Source organism: Neomonachus schauinslandi, chromosome 4 (assembly GCF_002201575.2).
Source record: "Neomonachus schauinslandi chromosome 4, ASM220157v2, whole genome shotgun sequence".
NCBI lineage: Eukaryota > Metazoa > Chordata > Mammalia > Carnivora > Phocidae > Neomonachus > Neomonachus schauinslandi.
The window spans coordinates 177,291,531-177,308,812 of record NC_058406.1 but is presented as its reverse complement, the minus strand read 5'-3'; the positions used below and the strand labels follow the sequence as shown (position 1 = coordinate 177,308,812).

The 17,282-nt window shown below is 43.4% G+C and overlaps 1 protein-coding gene across 1 annotated transcript in view; it reads left to right on the top strand.

The window, feature by feature from the left end:
- Positions 1–17,282, top strand: part of ADCY8 (adenylate cyclase 8) — a 259,560-nt gene that overhangs the window by 109,349 nt on the left and 132,929 nt on the right. The window contains exons 5-6 of the mRNA XM_021688464.1: positions 2,063–2,190; positions 15,307–15,465. Of these exons, the coding sequence (XP_021544139.1) occupies positions 2,063–2,190; positions 15,307–15,465 (287 nt within the window). The remainder of the gene's footprint in view (positions 1–2,062; positions 2,191–15,306; positions 15,466–17,282) is intronic.

Here is a 17,282-nt window from a genome sequence, read left to right as displayed (position 1 = left end):
AATAATTTTATTCAAAAAACTTCCTTTTAGGAATGTCTTTTTACTTTTTTAGTGTTAAAAATGTCCTTTCTTTCATAAAGTCATGGGGATAGTGGATGGTACTTTGGTTATTTTGTTTGTTGATGGATTTTTTCATACTTCTTTGGCAAAATGCAAAATTGAACTTTATAGCAATCCTTTGTTTTTTTTTTTAACATAACTGTCCCATGGATGCCACAAATCTGGAAACTGCCAGGACCAGTAGGCCAAATACTCTCTGGCTCTGTTCCAGCCACACACTAGTGGTCTTAGAAGACACAGCTGAAGGTCTGGAGCTTCCCTTGTTGATCAGACCCCCACCAGAAGGTCTCTTGCAAAATTAGCTGCAACAAAGCAGCCAGAAGACAGGAACCACAAGTTACTAAAAATAACCCTGGGACAGCTGTGCATGCCATCAGAGTTCTGAAGATTGCATCTGAGCCCATTTGGGAAGGTTGGCAAAGTCCTGGCCATCTGATCGAGGTTGGGAGTCTCTCGTGCCAGTTCTTCTCTTTTCCCTGTCTGATATTTGTGTTTTGTATTGGGAGAGTGATTTCATTCATTCGTTACCCAAACACAATGGCTGAATCCCCCGATCTGATGAGGAAACCAGCATGGTGCTGTATAAGTTGGCAGGACAAAGGTGCCCGTTGTACTGCTGGTGTCTCAGGGGGTCCTTTTCTGTGTGTGCCTCCTCTCCTCTGCCCTTGGACCCTGCTTTCCCAAGGAGAGCCTCGCACTCACAAAGCCCGTAAGTTTTTAGGACTTCAGATCTGAGATACATCTCAGAGGTCATACGGTTCCACCCGCGTAGCTGAGGAAGCCAATTGGAAAGTCATCTGCCCACGATCACAGACAGATGTGAGAAAACTGGGACAGGAGTCCCACTCCTCATCACAGAGGCAGGTCACACTGATGTAGTACCCTATGTGCTGGACCCCATAATAAGCCTCCACAGACATCATCTTATGGTCCTCACAGTCAAACAATGAGGTCCCCTTCATTTACCATTTTACAGATGAGGCAACTGAGGCTCAGAAGTTAAGTAGCTGTAGGGAGTGTAGGATTTAATACTGTGCAGTGGGACTCTTTAGCTGGTGCTCTTAGCTCCTACGTTATGCTGCCTCAAGGTCTCTTTCCTTGAAAACCTGCATCATCCAGCCTCTTCCCATTCAGCACGAAAATGCACCATTTCCCTGGTGCTTTTCTCTCTGAGACTTGGTAAGAATCGTGTCCTCAAGACTGCGAATCTGCCAAACAACTGTGCCATCCTCCTTACCTATGATGTATCGAAGGTACTACCCTTACCTTAACAAGGTTAAAAATTGTACCTACTTCATAAGGTTGTTGTGAGGGTTAACTCTGTTTAATATAGGGTGCATCATAGGGGTGGTTATTAATTATCTTTGTGTCAGGGACAATGCTTGACTTAATCATAGTGCCCTATTGGCATTTTTTTTCAATGAACAAGCATATGAACTCACACATGAATAAAATGATATGTAAGACACAGTCAGCCCCTCTTCTTAAGGTGCCAGTACCCTAGTTGGGAAAGGGTCTAAAATAGAGTTGAAATAGTAGGTATCCATGCGTGATTTATATTTTTCAGTGCTTTTATTGAGCTAAGACTGCTAAAAAGTGTTAATTCAGAAACCTGTCCTGTGAAAAAAGACATTGATGAGCAGGATTCACAGGGGAACACTGAATATGGGTGTTCAATGCCCACACTTTGCCAGGCCTGCCCACATGATGGGTGTTCATCTGAAGGCTAGTACGTGTCAGAGCCGGGATACCACCCTGTATCTGTTGAGCTCAAAGTCCAGTGTTTTTCCCTGACTCCATTCCACCTCTGAGGCCTTCAAACTCTTATTTAGGATAGCCCTCCCCCAATCTCTTAGGAAGATGATAGAAGCGCATTTCAAAGGTAGGTGCTCCCCCAGCCCCAGGGTGAAGACCACTGCCCACTGCCAGCCTTTCCAGGCCTTTCAGAAGCACTTACCTGTGTGCTGACTCAGTCCTCTTCTCTCCACCCTGTTCCTTCCAGGAGCATCATTGCCTTCGCATTAAAATCCTGGGGGACTGTTACTACTGTGTTTCAGGGCTTCCTGAGCCCCGCCAGGACCACGCCCACTGCTGCGTTGAAATGGGCCTCAGCATGATCAAAACTATCAGGTAATCTGGCATCTCTTCCATAATACCCAGGCCTTCGATGTGCATGAACACAAACCACCCCATCTGTCCTTTGTGGTAGATGGTGTGTGTGTTGAAAGGTGACACGCTTTGACTTATGGCACAAAAATTTCATGCCCATTAACTCTCTCATATGAACCCATGAACCTGCCAGCTTCATTATGTTCCTGGTATACCTTCCTTCCAATAATTGTCCAGCATATTTGTATTACCAGTGTCCTTGTGGGGATACAGCTGTTTTCTAAAAAGTGAGCAAACCTTAGATCCTGGGGGAGTGGAGAGTGTGATTTGACATGTGGGGGGTCAGGATATGATACAGTGACAGCTGATGAAGCCTGGGGAGGAAAGGGTGGTGACAGATGGATTGCAGACTGGAAGCAGGCAGGGCTCACAGGGCCTTCTCAGCCTTGGTAAGGATTGTACTTTAGCCTGAGGCCAACAGGAAATCATTATAGGGCCACCACCAGGGTTGGCTTCATGAGTGTGTGACAAGTGCTTTTGGCTTTGGTCAGTGTATCTGACAAATAGAAGCTTAATCAAGAGGGCAACAGTTATTGAGGTCAAGGATTTTGGAATTAGACTGCTTGTGGCTTTGGGACAGAAGCTCAGTGGTGTCAGAGCTCCCCTTGAGGTTCCAGATAGGAGGCTCCAAATCGAGCCTCCAGGCATTGCAAACTTCGCCAGCCACAACAAAGACAGAAAAGAGGGTACATGGGTAGAAATCTTCTCTGTGGCTTATGCCTTCATCTTATAAGGGAAGAATAATCCTGCCATTAACAGGCCAGAAAAATCTTCCAATGAACTCATGCCTTGGTTGTGTGGTCTAGTAGTTATGTTCATGATCCTTGGCTGTATCAGTCTGGTTTAAAGAGCAGTAGGAGAGCAACTCATGTACCCCACACACATCCTCCACTGAAGGCTCAGATCACCTGCTGGCTTCCAAGACCAATCCTGGAGTGGGCAGGAGGGATGTAAGCAGTTGGAGCCATGACCAACACAGTGTGCCTGACTCCTTCTACGTGCTGACAGATCCCTGACTTCATTCAAGTTTGGGGCAGAGGTCTGTTGACTTCAGGAAAGGCTGTGTAGTCCCCTAATTCAGAAAAGGATGGAAGCTCTTTCCCTACATATGATTTTGCTTCATCGATGTGACACTGGTCTTTTCAAGGCTTAGCCAAATATCACATTCCTGGTGGGCAGATACGCTACCCTGGCAGACCCTCAGGGTCCCACCTCTGGAACTAACCCATCACCAGGGCCCAATCAAGGTGGCACTGTGCTTTGCTATGGGGTGTATGATGAAAACCCAACCATCACCATCCCTAAGAGCAAGTAGACTGGTGGAGAAAGAGATAGGACATGCCCCCTCTTTGACGGAAATGCAGAAGTTCTCACCTTTAGGAACTGTGGAGAGAGGAGCCCACAAATTCCAAATCAGAGTTCCCTTTTGTTAAATGGAAAAGCTTGCAGTTGCTTCTTAGTTGTTAATTTGGACACTTGTGAGTCTTGTTCTGAAAACTGGGGTGAATTGTAATATTTTAAGTAGCTTCAAGGGAGGCAATGGGGCTGACACGCAGAAGACTTGCTGTCTTGTATGCATTCTGCAACGAATTACGTGTGTGAACTTTATTCTACCAGCCAATTAGTAGATAGATCAACCAAAAAAAAAAAAAAACCCAAACAAAACCTGTGGATCTCTACCAAGTGTCAGATGCCGCCATGCTAGTCGCCAGAAGTCCAGTGATGAACAGGTCACAGGGCGTCATTCTCTTGCCCATGGGTGTCCATTAGGGAGATGACTTGGATTTTCTGTTTGTGAAATGAGGAAATTGGGCCAGACCAGCTCTGAAGTCTTTGCCAGTTCTGAAAATCTGTGATTTTTGGTTAACCACATCAAAATCAAGTTTAAGTAGCAAAACTTGCCACAGGCTTTCTTTTTAATTTATTTTTATTTTTTATGGTGGTATAATTGACCAAAAAAAATGGTATGTATTTAAAGTGCAGAGCATGATGATTTGATATATGGATACATTGTGGAATAATTATATAGTCGTTAATTAACACATCCATTGCCTCACATAGCGATCTTTTTCTTTCTTTCTTTCTTTTTTTTTTTTTTTTGTGAGAACGTTTAAGTTCTACTCTTCTGGCAAATTTCAAGTACAGCATTATTAACTATAATTGCCATGCTGTACATCAGATCCTCAGAACTTACTCATAATGACCTTTGACCAGTATCACCCCATTTCCCCCACCCTCCCTTAACGCTGGCAACCACCCTTCTACTTCGTTTCTATGAATGTGACTTTTTTTGGTTTTGGTTTTGGGTTTTTTTAGATTTCACATATACAGTATTTTCTTTCTTTGTCTGCCTTTTGTCGTTTAGCATAATGCCCTCCAGGTTCATCCTTGTTGAGGCAAACGGTAGGATTTCCTTCTTTTTTAAAGCTAATTAATATTCCATCCTTATATGTGTGTATATACAGGGATTTTCTTCTTTATAAGAGCTGCTTAATATTCCAGTATATATATATGTGTGTGTGTGTGTGTGTGTCTATAGATACCACATCTTCTTTAACCATTCATGTACAAACTTGCCATAGGAGTTTGTATCTTGAGCTTAGAAGAAATGCTGCAGAGATGATATTGCAGAAAAAATGAACAGTGATTATCAAAATGCTTAAGATACTTAAGACGTTATCATTTATCTCTCTGGAAGGGACCTTATTCCTCCTGACCATTTTATCCAACTTAAGGGCTCCTCTCTCGAGTTCTGGAGTAGGTCAGTGAGAGGTGAGAAGTGGATAAGTTGAAATGACTCAAGGACTTTCTCTCACCCGTTGCTTAAGGGCTGCTTTCATTCTCTTAGAATAAGACAGTTCAGTAGGATATTTTTTTAACTGCATGAATCAGAGTCTATTAATACTCAAACACTCCTTGATTATAATGTAGGTGACAGGAGGTCCAGCATTAATTCTTCCAGTTAGCAAGAAAACATGAAGCAGAGGAATACATGAGAACTCTGGAATGAGGCAACTTCAGTTGCAATGGGCTCAGACTTCTGGAGCTCCCACCCTTACAGTCAAATATTGCAGTCTGAGGAAGGATTGGCAGACAATATCTCTACCTGAGTGCATATAGAAGAGAATCCCATTTACATAACTTTATCACAATCTTAACATCACTTACACAAGATGCGATTTTCTTCTTCAGACCCAAAGGCACTTGTTCCAACCGGGAAACTTAAGAGAAGCCATAAAATCTGGAACCATATATAACATGACACTGTGTGTGTTGTCATATAATGAAAATAAGCCATTTATTTACTGGTGTGCCCAGACTTGATGGCTGCCCTGTGTATTTGTCATCAGAGATGGATCCCTATTTGAGGTATTGTCCCCACTTGGTCAGGGTCTCTCCTTGTTCTTTTTTTTTTTCTTTTGGGCATTTCTTCAAAGAGTTAGGGTCCCGTGCTGGTCCACAGAGTGCAGACTGGCAGTGAGGAGCTGGTGTTTTGTTGGTGAGATGGCATCTGGATCTTGGGTCTCTAGATCTCAGGAGCTCCAGTAGTTTCTTTGTTCAGTGAGATTTACAATTTTGGCACAAATGGCAAGCCAGCACTCAAAAGGGCCCTGTACCTTAGTCACAAATGAGTCTAAATATGGGCTGCAGGTCCTCCTACAATCGTAGACAGGTGAGGACAGGTGCCAAGCTGACCCCGAGGTCAGCTGCTGCTGCTTAGAGCGCCGGCAGGACACAAGTGAGCGAGAGTCGAGGCAGAAGAATAAGCATGACAGAAGTAGTTTCCCCTGCATTTTGTCTTCAGATGTATTTCCACAGTAGTCGTTTTGACTGAGAAATAGAGGTGTTTTCCTGGAAACAGAGACAGGAAGAATATGCCATCCTAGCTGTTAAGAATGGCAGAAGCCGTGTGTGTGTGTGTGTAAATGCGTGTGCATGTGTGTATGTATATAAATGTGGTGTTTATTTCTATCTGAGTGTATGTGGCATGTGTGTGCACAGACGTGTGGTATGTGGGTGTGAGTGCATGAGTGTGTGCATGTCTATACACATGCGTAGGCGTGTGTGTGTACATGTGTGCGTATTTGTGCAGGCGTGTGTGTATTGAGCATTTGAAGCAGGCCTTTGTGATCACAATTCTAAATTCAGACAGTGAATTTAGAGTTCAGAGTTAGTGCACAGTTAGTTGATGACCTTGTGAGACAACTGTGGCTTTGTCCCTCGGGCAGTGGGTTCTCACCAACACTTAAAGTAGGGAGGCATCATTTCCCAGCTGGGGCGTGAAGAAGGTAATTGTGGACATAAGTAACTCTCTCTTCAGTTAACTCTAGAGAAGAGGAGGCAGATGCTGAAGGAAGGAAACTGGTTGGAAGATATTTTTGTAGCAATTCAGGGAAGAGATGTCAGGCCCTGAATAGAACGCGAGCTGTGGAGGAGACAGGGGACGGTGATAATATTCCATCCAACCGGAGATCGTGAGAGCCTCTGTAAGAAACAATACATGATATGGACATTTAAATTAAACAAAACACTTGTCAGGATGGTGAGCTTATGTATCAGTTGACAATGCTCCAATAATTTTAGACAGGATTCCATTTTATTGAAGATAGAGTTCATTGCTAGATCTTGCTGACATGGATGTTCCCTGAATGGTGACTTCTGGGGAATGTTCTGAGGGTACGTATGGAGGGAGCCCCTGGCCTGCAATCAGCAGACCTCATCTGGTTTCTGCTTCTTCCTATCATTAGATACGTGGCTGGGGACAAGTGTGACATCACTTCTCAGAGCCTGTGTGGCCTCTTCTTTAAATGGGGATCATAAGATCCCAACTTCAGAGTGTTCTTTTGAAAATTCAAATAGATAGCAGGCACATGGTGACCATACAGATATTTAATAGAATCTTGTAGTTAGGGCTGAATTTGGACACTGGGAAATTTGACTCAGTTAAGTTATAGAAACCTATTCCTTTCTCATGGTTTCTATTTTATTCCAGTAAAATAATGATAATAGCTAAGGTTTATTGAACACCTGCTATGCTACTTGCCGAGCACTGAGACAAGTGTTTTACGTGTATTATCTCATTACGTCTTAACGACAATTCTAAGAGGTAGGCAGGGGTGGTCGGCAAAATACTGAACAACCAGTGTGGCCACGGTACAGACTAATCAGAATAGTCCAGGGCAGTTGATGAGAGCGGATGTCAGCCATTAGCAACAAGTACAAATTTTCGGGTTCATCCTAACTGAAGCTCTGGAAGTTGGCCTTTCCTTTACCAATGAGGAAACTGGCACTTACAGAGTTTGTTTAATTGCACAAGATCACACAACTAGTCAGTGGCAGAACAAGGAACACCCATCTGGAGCCGTCTGAATCCAAAGCCATTGGCCTTAACCATCATGGTACCCTGCCTCTCAGCATCAGGTTTCTACGATTAACTTCTGACGCCTGAAGCCTGCCATTAATAGCCGAAGGCTTAACCACACAGCTCAGGAGATCCTCCATACATTCGTAAAAAATTAGCAGAACCAATATTGAGGGGGAGGGAAAGTCAATAAACATCTGAGAAGAACAAGATAATAAGTTGTAATCAAGCCTCATAGTAAATCCATCCCATCAAAAATACTTGATTTTAGAAACATGACATTAGCTGGATGAATGAAAAAAAAAAAAAAGAGGGGCGCCTGGGTGGCTCAGTTGGTTAAGTGACTGCCTTCGGCTCAGGTCATGATCCTGGAGTCCCGGGATCGAGTCCCGCATCGGGCTCCCTGCTCGGCAGGGAGTCTGCTTCTCCCTCTGACCCTCCCCACTCTCGTGTGCTCTCTCTCATTCTCTCTCTCTCAAATAAATAAATAAAATCTTTAAAAAAAAAAAAGTGATTGAGTGTAACTTTATTTCTAATGAAGCATTTAATACCATCTCATGCATATCTGTTCATAAAATTTAATTAATTAAAATCGGCTCAGATAATAGTTCCATTAAATAGATTGAGAAGTGGCTCCGGGTGGTTCCTCTTCACATGCCCTGGGTCTATTTTGGGGAGGCTTGATAGCTGAGAAGACAGTGGAGTTAAGGTGGGCTGTTACATGCAGGATCTTTATTAATGATTTCAAAAGGCGTCCTTGATGAATCTTAATGAAAATTGCAGAGCCTGGTCTTTTCAGTGCAGTTGCTAAAAAGTCATAGAATGACACCAGAATGCGAAGCAGGAACTGGCTGTTCCCCAACAGTTAATTGGAGCAAAGATCTTAATCCTTGTGGCCGGGTTCCCCTGCCAAGCAACATAGCAGGACAAGGGATGAAACACAGGAGATTCTGCTGCCCTCATTTGAGGCAAGAATGCCCAAGCCCCCTCTTGGTGTCTCCTACTCTTTCTCTCTCTCTCTCTTTCTTGTATTTCTTTTTTGCTCTGTTTCTCCACTCCCCCACTGTTCCCCCTCTTTTCCTTTCTTTCTTCCTTCCTTCCTCCTTTTTCCCTCCCCCACCAATCACTGTTTGTCTCTCATCCTGTCCCCCTAAAAGCCCCCCCTTTCTTATTCATTGTTCTGAAATGCCATTCACTATAAGATCCATAAAGTACCCCCTCCTCTTAAAGATACAGCAGTCAGAGTGGTCTTCAGTCCATGAACAGGATTTTTTTTTTTTTGCAAAATTATTTATAATGGTGAAGATTGAATCTATCTAGTAATGATAGTTGATAAAGCTATTTTTAAGTGAAGGCTCACCATGTGCCAGCCACTAGACTAGAGTTCCTGGCTCACCTCACCTAAACCTTGTGAGGATACTACTGTTACTTCCCCCACTCTTCAGAGAAGGAACCTGAAGCTTTGACAGGAGAAATAACTTCTGACCAGTGACATACAGCTTGAAAGTGGCAGAGAAAGAACTTAAGCTGGTTCACTGGACTCTGTAAATGTCCAAAGGCAAAGAATTACTTAAATAAATTTTGGCATAATACAAAATAGGAAAATGGGGAACTATGAAGCATCATGGTTTACGTTAATATTCAGTGGCACATGAAGATGGTTGTGAGTTTAAAGAAGTATGCTTTATGGAGTACACACACAAACATATCTGGGTAACCTCAGTTTTTAAAAAATCTATTTTAGCAAAAAAAGAGAAGGACATAAATCTCTGTGACGGAAAATGGATGGCCAGATTGTTTCTCTCGCTAGGTCCGCACTGTTTTGGAACAGGAATGCAACATTAGATCTTTCCATTACTTTCCACCCGAGAAACAAGAGTCTAATGCTGAAGGGAGTGCAGGCAGCAGTTAAGTCAAGCAGAGCACTCAACTTGGAGCCTGGCGCAGTGAGGACCGATGGGGCCATTACTTACTGACCTTGACTGAATAACTTAACCTCTCTCTTGCTCAGGCTTTCTTAGCTGTGCACTGGAGTAAACCCTCCTCATGGAGCTCTATGAATACGGACGCTGACTTCCTGACTTGTCCATTTGGTTTACTGCTTATATTTGCAGAGGTCTTCAAGAAACTCTTGTTGAATGAATGAGCGAGTGAATGAACTCTAGTGGCATTGGATGGTTGTGAGGATGCAATGAGATTATGAACATAAAAGGCCTGACACAGAAAAGGTAATAGAGTGGGTGCCTGGGTGGCTCAGTCAGTTAAGCATCTGCCTTCAGCTCAGGTCATGATCCCGGCTGGAGTCCTGGGATTGAGCCTCGCATCGGGCTCCCTGCTCAGCGGGGAGTCTGCTTCTCCCTCTGACCCTACCCACGCTCGTGCTCTCTCTCTTTCTTTCTCTCTCACTCTTCTCTCAAATAAATAAATAAAATCTTAAAAAAAAAAAGCTAATAGACTCACCCCAATTGTCTTGGAGCCTCAATTCCCGCATCTGTAAAATGGAAGCTTATAACCCTTATAGAGATTTTCTACCTCTCAGAATCACTGTAGGCATCAAAAGGAAGCACTTTGTGAAATTGCAACTTCTATGCTAGGATAAGACATGGTGGCTTTCGAACATTTTAAGAAGTCTGATGCCTTTGGAATTAATTGGTAGAGACTGTCATCGGCCTATTGGGCAGAGCCAGATCAGACCCCAGTGGTCCATATACCCTTGAGCATGGCTTCTTGGGTTTAGGCTCATACATCTGGGTTGAAATTCCAGCTGTTTCACCTGCAGCTGTGTGACCTAAAGAAAGGAACTGCTTGAGACTCAGTTTCCTCATTTGGAAAATGGTGTGGATGATAATAATACACAGGGTCATTGTAAAGATAAGGTGTGACACAGTGATCGTAGATGACCTCCATAACTAACTCTCTCACCTTTCCTTTTTTCCAGAATGTTCAAGGGCACTGTTTCTTCCAGGTAGCTGAGCACGACCCAAGTTTTTATTAAATTATAAATTAGTTCTTCCTTTTGGAGCCAATTTATGCCTAGGAACTGCCTACCAGGTGTATGAAATGGGTTTGGTTGCAGATAGAGTGGTTGCAGGCACAGTTTAAGCAGGAAAAGTTTGTGTGATCAATTTATAATTTTTTTATCCAATTCAACATGTGTAGTTGTAAGTTGTTATTACTAACAAAAAATAGTATTTGTTGTTATTTTTGCATGTTCACATACACCAGGTTAAGTGCTTTATATACATGAGTTTATAAAGCATCCTAACAGTTCTGCAAAGGACCCGTTCTCTTTCCCATTGTACCTTAAAGAGCAGGACTTGGAACCTAATGCACGCAGCCCATGGGCCAGGAAGTGGGGGAACCTAACTTCACATCCTGGTTTGCTTCAATGCACACTCTGCCCCTTGGTGGTGTTGAGAGTGGTTTGCATTGAGGAGCTGATACCATTCCCACTGACAGAGGAGATGCGGGAATGAATATATGTGTTTGTTCTAGCTCCCACAGCCAGCGAGGGATAGAGCCAACACTGGAACTCCGGTTTCTGCCCCCAAAGCTGAGGAGTTGGGTATCCCTCCTCCCACAGTACCAACTGTTCCAGTGCTGAAGTTGGTCTCTTTTTTTTTTTTTTAAGAGAGAGAGACAGCACAGGAGGAGGGAGGGGCGTGAGGGGAGTTGGACAGAGGGAGAGGATGAGAGAGAATTTTAAGGAGGTTCCACACTCAGGGGGGGAGCCCCACGGAGGGCTTGATCTCACGACCCTGAGATCATGATCTGAGCCGAAATCAAGAGTCGGACACTTAACCGGCTGAGCCACCAAGGCACCACTGAAGTTGGTCTTTTTATTCATCCATTCATTTAACAGTAGAGAGAGTCTGATTTACAGATCAGTGATGGCTACTAGATTATGCTTCCTATCATTCCTCCAGCACCTTCTACAGATTGATTAATTGGCTAAAAAAAAAATTTGGAAGCATTGAAATCAAGAGAAAAATTCTCAGGGTTTTCATGTTTTACCATTTATCAAGCACTCTCCTCTTTAATGGTTCAAATAAAAGAAATAACATCTTCAATTTTTTTGCAAGTTGATTGTTGTGTTATTGGTCCCCAGCTTGACATACAACTGCAAAAACTAATAATAATTAATGCTTTCTTTACTTAAAAGAAATCTTAGATGGAAGCCTGCCATGAGAAACAGATGAGAGCAAAGCTGCCTTATTTGAAGGGGGAAGATGCGGCAGGTTCAAAGACACCTCTGTGGTTTCCTGGGACTCTTAGAAGCATCCTGGGACAACATGGAGCCATAGAGCAAGAAAGCCTTTGAGCTTTGTCCATTAATTCAGTAAATACTTTTGAGCACTGACTATACCTACGCGCTCAGCGTTGCGCTACGGTCTGGGCATGTGGAAATAAAAGATAGTAAGTACCCCTGCCCTCCAGAGGCTCAAGAGTTTGTGGGGAGGAAAGAGAGAGTACACATATGTAGAATGCAAGTGATCTCTAGTCATATTCTCTTTATTTGTGGCTGATGAGGCACAGCAAAGCATCCCTAGGGCTCTGCCTTGGAAGAAGTGAACAAGACTTGTAACGCAGAGCAGAATTCCTTCATTTTAGCTTCAAGGATGCTCACAGGTCCTCCCCTCCAGAGCTGATCTTGAAACACATGGTGTGTGTTTGCAGTTCTGTACAACCATTGGGTCGCCTTTCCAAGGAGGATTAATACCTGTAAATTATTCATTACTTTTACACTGTTTATTCCTATCTTTCATTTAAGTCAAATCCCAGACATAACAAAAAGAAAGAAAAAAAAAAACAGTACAATAAGGAAATTTTGTCTTACTACGATTTTTGTTTTGCAGAAGAAAATAAAAAATCTAAATGGCTTTTCATTAAGAGGTTCCAGTGCATTCCCTGTATCGTGTTAATTACCTCATGGCATGAGCACAGTGTGCTGTTCAATAGTCTCTCACAATTAGTTGGCAAAGCATTTTAACATCCATTACCTCCTTTGGGACTCACAAAGGCTCCATGAGTGAGGCAATCTGCGAGAGCTTTATTTTATAGCTCTTGAAACTCAGGGTCAGACCAAGCTATTTGCCCAAGATCACATGCCATAGACAGTACCTATGTTACAAAGAGGGTGAGGGGTAAAGACACACAATCCCAGTTTGGTCCTAGAATCCTGCTTACCAGCTATGTGACCACAAGCTTTTACTTCCTTTTACTTCTCGGCTGCAGTTCCTTCAGATGTGATGAGCAACCAAGTCATCCTTCGCCTGTGCCAGACGCTTTCTCAACTCTCCGTTCATCTGTTCACTTAATCCTGACAGTGCTATTATTATTTGCATTTTATAGATGGAAGTTAAGTAATTTGCTGAAGGTCATAGAGCTAGGAAGTGGCAGAGCAAGATGTACACTCGGGTAGTCTGGCACTAGAGTCCATATTAAGCCCTACACTGTAGGGGTAATGGGAAGAAGGTAGACTGGGACTGATGATTGTACCAGTCAGCATGGTCCTGGTTATGCTGAAGTAACAAACATCCTCCCAAATCTCAGTGGCTTAAAACAGAAAAGAGTGGGGCGCCTGGGTGGCTCAGATGGTTAAGCGTCTGCCTTTGGCTCAGGTCATGAACCCAGGGTCCTGGGATAGAGTCCCACATTGGGCTCCCTGCTAGGCGGGGAGCCTGCTTCTCCCTCTGCCTCTGCCTCTCTCTCTCTCTGACTCTAATGAATAATAATAATAAAAAAAAACAGAAAAGAGTTATTTTTCACTCATATTTCCTGTCCCAACACTATGATAGGTTTGGGGGGAGTGGCAAGGTACCACTAGACATCGTCCTCATTCAAGAACCCCAATTTCGAACTCTCTCCCAAGTGTCCTTGAGTGACAATTGACACAGAAGGAAGGGGGAAAAGAGAGAGTGTGTGATTTTTCAGGCTCTTAAAGCTTCTGCCCAGAAGCAAATCATACATGTCACTTTGTTCACATTTTATTGGCCAAGACAACATGAAATATACAGGAGAGTGCAATCTTGCCACGTGCTTGGTATTGTAGTACTTGACCCAGCCAGCCGACAACACAGATGACCTCTCCCAGCGACCTGCCCCACACACATTCACTGGGTGACTGTGTCAGTGCTGAAATGCTCCTCTCAGCTGCTGGATGCTATTTCTCCTCTTGCCTTGTTAAAATTTTCCACATTGAATAGAAGAGGAATGGTGATTAAAAAAAAATTTTTTTTCCACATGGCTTCTACTATTTGCTTCATTAGTGGATGAAGGGTACTATATAATTTTAACATAAAAGTTAAAACATTGGCCCAGAAACTAGAATCTTCACCAGGGACAAGAATTCTTTCTTTAGCCACAGACATTCTCCCATGACTGCCTTCCTAGTATCTGATTTATTTCAATATTTCTATATTTTCAACCCACTGCAATTTTGCTTTCTTATTTAAATAACTTTGTATTATCTTACCACTTGTGAGGAACAGTGAAGACAGAGATTTGCATTTTGTACATGGAATCATTCATTCATTTATTCTTTCAAATAAAGCCTGGGGGAGAGGGGTCATGTTTTTTTTAAGATTTTATTTATTTGCGAGAGAGAGAATGAGAGACAGAGAGCATGAGAGGGAGGAGGGTCAGGGGGAGAAGCAGACTCCCTGCTGAGCAGGGAGCCTGATGTGGGACTCGATCCCGGGACTCCAGGATCATGACCTGAGCCGAAGGCAGTCGCTTAACCAACTGAGCCACCCAGGCGCCCGAGGGGTCATGTTTTTAAGCCCAACTATTGACAAGGCTTGAATCTCCACGCATGATTTCAAGGGTTGACTGTATTATGTTCTGCCATTTGAATTTCTTTCTATGAAAACAACATCATTTAACTCAAACTAAAATTGTTTGAACTGCTCTGAAAGTGAAGAAGGGATGTGGGTGCCTGCAGAAACCTTCCAACAGTAGAAGTCCTTTCTTTCTTCAAGAAGCTTCCTCCATGCTTACAATCTGGCATGGACCCTGTGAAGTCAATGAGGGCAACCCATATATCAAATTTGGGTAAAGATTTTTAAAGAGCTATAAATGGAGGTTTTAACATTTTCTTCCTACATGCCATGGATGAACCTGCTCAGCCCTGGGATGCGAGCACTCTGCTCTGGAGTCCACTGCTCTCGGGGTAGGAGGTCAGCAAAGAGTCTTCAATGAGGGAGTGATGGAGTGACGAGGTCACATTTGTGTTTGTGATAGCCTGGCAGAACATGGGCTGGAAGAAGTTCAGCCTGGGGCAGGGCCCGCAGACTGAAACCTGCTGAACTGGAGTGTTGATGGAGAGAGAAGGAAACAGAATGAAAATGAAAATACTTGTCTTGGAAATGGAGTATGCCCTGGAGGGCAGAATCTATAGTCAATCCCAGGTTTATGCACTAGCGGACAGAGAAAGATGTTGATGCCATTCTCTGAGACAGGTTGTATAGCATGAGCGGGTTTGGGGAGAAGGGTGATAAGGACACTTAAAATTTCAGGTAGAAGGGTAGGGGAGCTCAGGGGAGCAAGAAATTCCTTCCTGTTACCAGAAAAATCTAAGAAGGCTTCATGGAAGAGGTGGCATATGAACGGGCAGGAGTTGAACTTATGGAGTTGGGAAGAACTGGGCTGCCACCAAAGCCAAGAGTGTCCACTCTGGCCTTATGCATGTGTCTCCATTTCACCTATGTCAATAGGTATGTGAGGTCAAGGACGAAGCATGATGTGGACATGCGGATTGGAATCCACTCGGGCTCAGTGCTGTGTGGGGTGTTGGGCCTGCGGAAGTGGCAGTTTGATGTCTGGTCCTGGGATGTGGACATTGCAAACAAACTCGAATCTGGAGGAATCCCTGGGTAAGTCAAAGCAAAGCCGTCTTCTTGTTTAACCCTCGTCGTTTTGCTCACTTTGTGACAGTTGGTTTCCTTTGTGCAGAATTCAGAGGTATTGATCTATAAGAAGCAGTTGTTTAGGAGGAGACAGGACATTAAAACGTCATACAAATATTGGCCTCAAAAGTCTAGTGAAATTCATCACAGGCAGTGAAGATGGTGGGACGGCAGGCAGGTGTTCAGGACCCAGCCCTGCAAAACATTGGTTTCCAGACTTGACTCCCATTCGAATCAACAGAGGAACATTTTAAAACCACTGGTGTCCAGACCCATGTCAGTACATATAAAGCAGAATCTGTACAGAGTCTATGACTTCTTAAAGCAATTCTCATGGGCAGTCAGGGGTAAGACCTCCTGGCCTTCTATATGACCTTACCTACCTTGAAAACTCAGCTCTCTGAATTTGGCTGGCAAGACCAGTGGGTATAGAATCCCCAGTGGTACTAGTGGCCTGGAAGGAAGGGTTCACTGAACCCTGAAAAGTAGTAGTGAGATTCTGCTTATGCAGATTGGGCCTAATAAGATTTTGGATATATGTGAACCAGTAAGTTGCACTGAGTTCTTGCACATACTTCTCTCTAACAGATGATAAATATTAGATGATAGATGATAGACAGATAGATGATAGATAGATGGATAGACCAAGAAGCAGACAGAAAGCTTAGATAGACAGAACGTGTACACATATTCCTTTCCCTAAGCCTCATCCCCAACCCTACCTTTGGAGTCAGAGTTCTCTGGTGTCTGCCATCATTCCTTGTTAATTATATTTAATATCAGGTAATACAGTGTCATGGGAAATAAACTGTAGGAGGTGATATCAGAGAAACTAGGATTTCCACTCTGCCCCGTACTAAGCTCTGTTACCTTAGCAAGTCATGTAAAACACACATAGCACCTGGCATGTGATTTTAGCACAGACTTGGCTTTTGTCATGATCTCAGGCCAATACTTAACTTCTCTGAGTCTCACTATAAAAAGAGAGATGATAATACTGATATGGTACCTTGTGATTTTATGTCCCTTCTCCATGAGGGTTTGTTTTCTCATCTGCCAAATGGGCACAGTCCACCTCACAGATTTTGTCTGAGGCTATGTCGGGCAGTGGGTGTGAAGCGCTTTGTAAACCATGCAGTGATGTCCATCCTTTTAAGGGAGCCCTCACTGTCTTTAATGGTCACCACTCCTTGCCATGCAGGCTTGGAACTAAGATAAGCCTAACATGTCACCACTGGGTTTCTCAAATCCTTACATTCTCTGGGATTTTCCTACAATAACTACCTGCTGGATTCAAACAAACCAGACAGCTAATCCCATCTATGTATATGTCTTAAAAGCGTAGCTGCATGAAGAGTTGCTGTATGCTTGGTAAATTCCCTTTGCAAACCTCAGAACACAGCTTTGTGGGTGTGTGACATAATTTTTGGTCTTCTGGAGGCCAGTTGAACTAATGTTCTCAATCACACCAAGAAACACAGGAGTGACTGAGTTTAAATCTGATGATGTATTTGAATGGTGGATTTACTACTTACCAGTTATAGAGGCTGGGGCAAGTTGCTGAATCTTCCTGCCTGGTTTCTTCACCGTAAAGTTGGGCTGAGAATGCTTTCGATCTCAAGAACTTGGCTTCCAATAAGACAGTACTTAGTCTTCTGTACATTATCCAGGTCTGCTGAGGCGTAGGATGTTGCCCATGTGCAGAAATGTAGTAAAACCAAGACGTGTCTCCAAATCCTCCATGGTTTGAAATTGTTGGGTTTTATTTGCTTTTCAAATGTCTA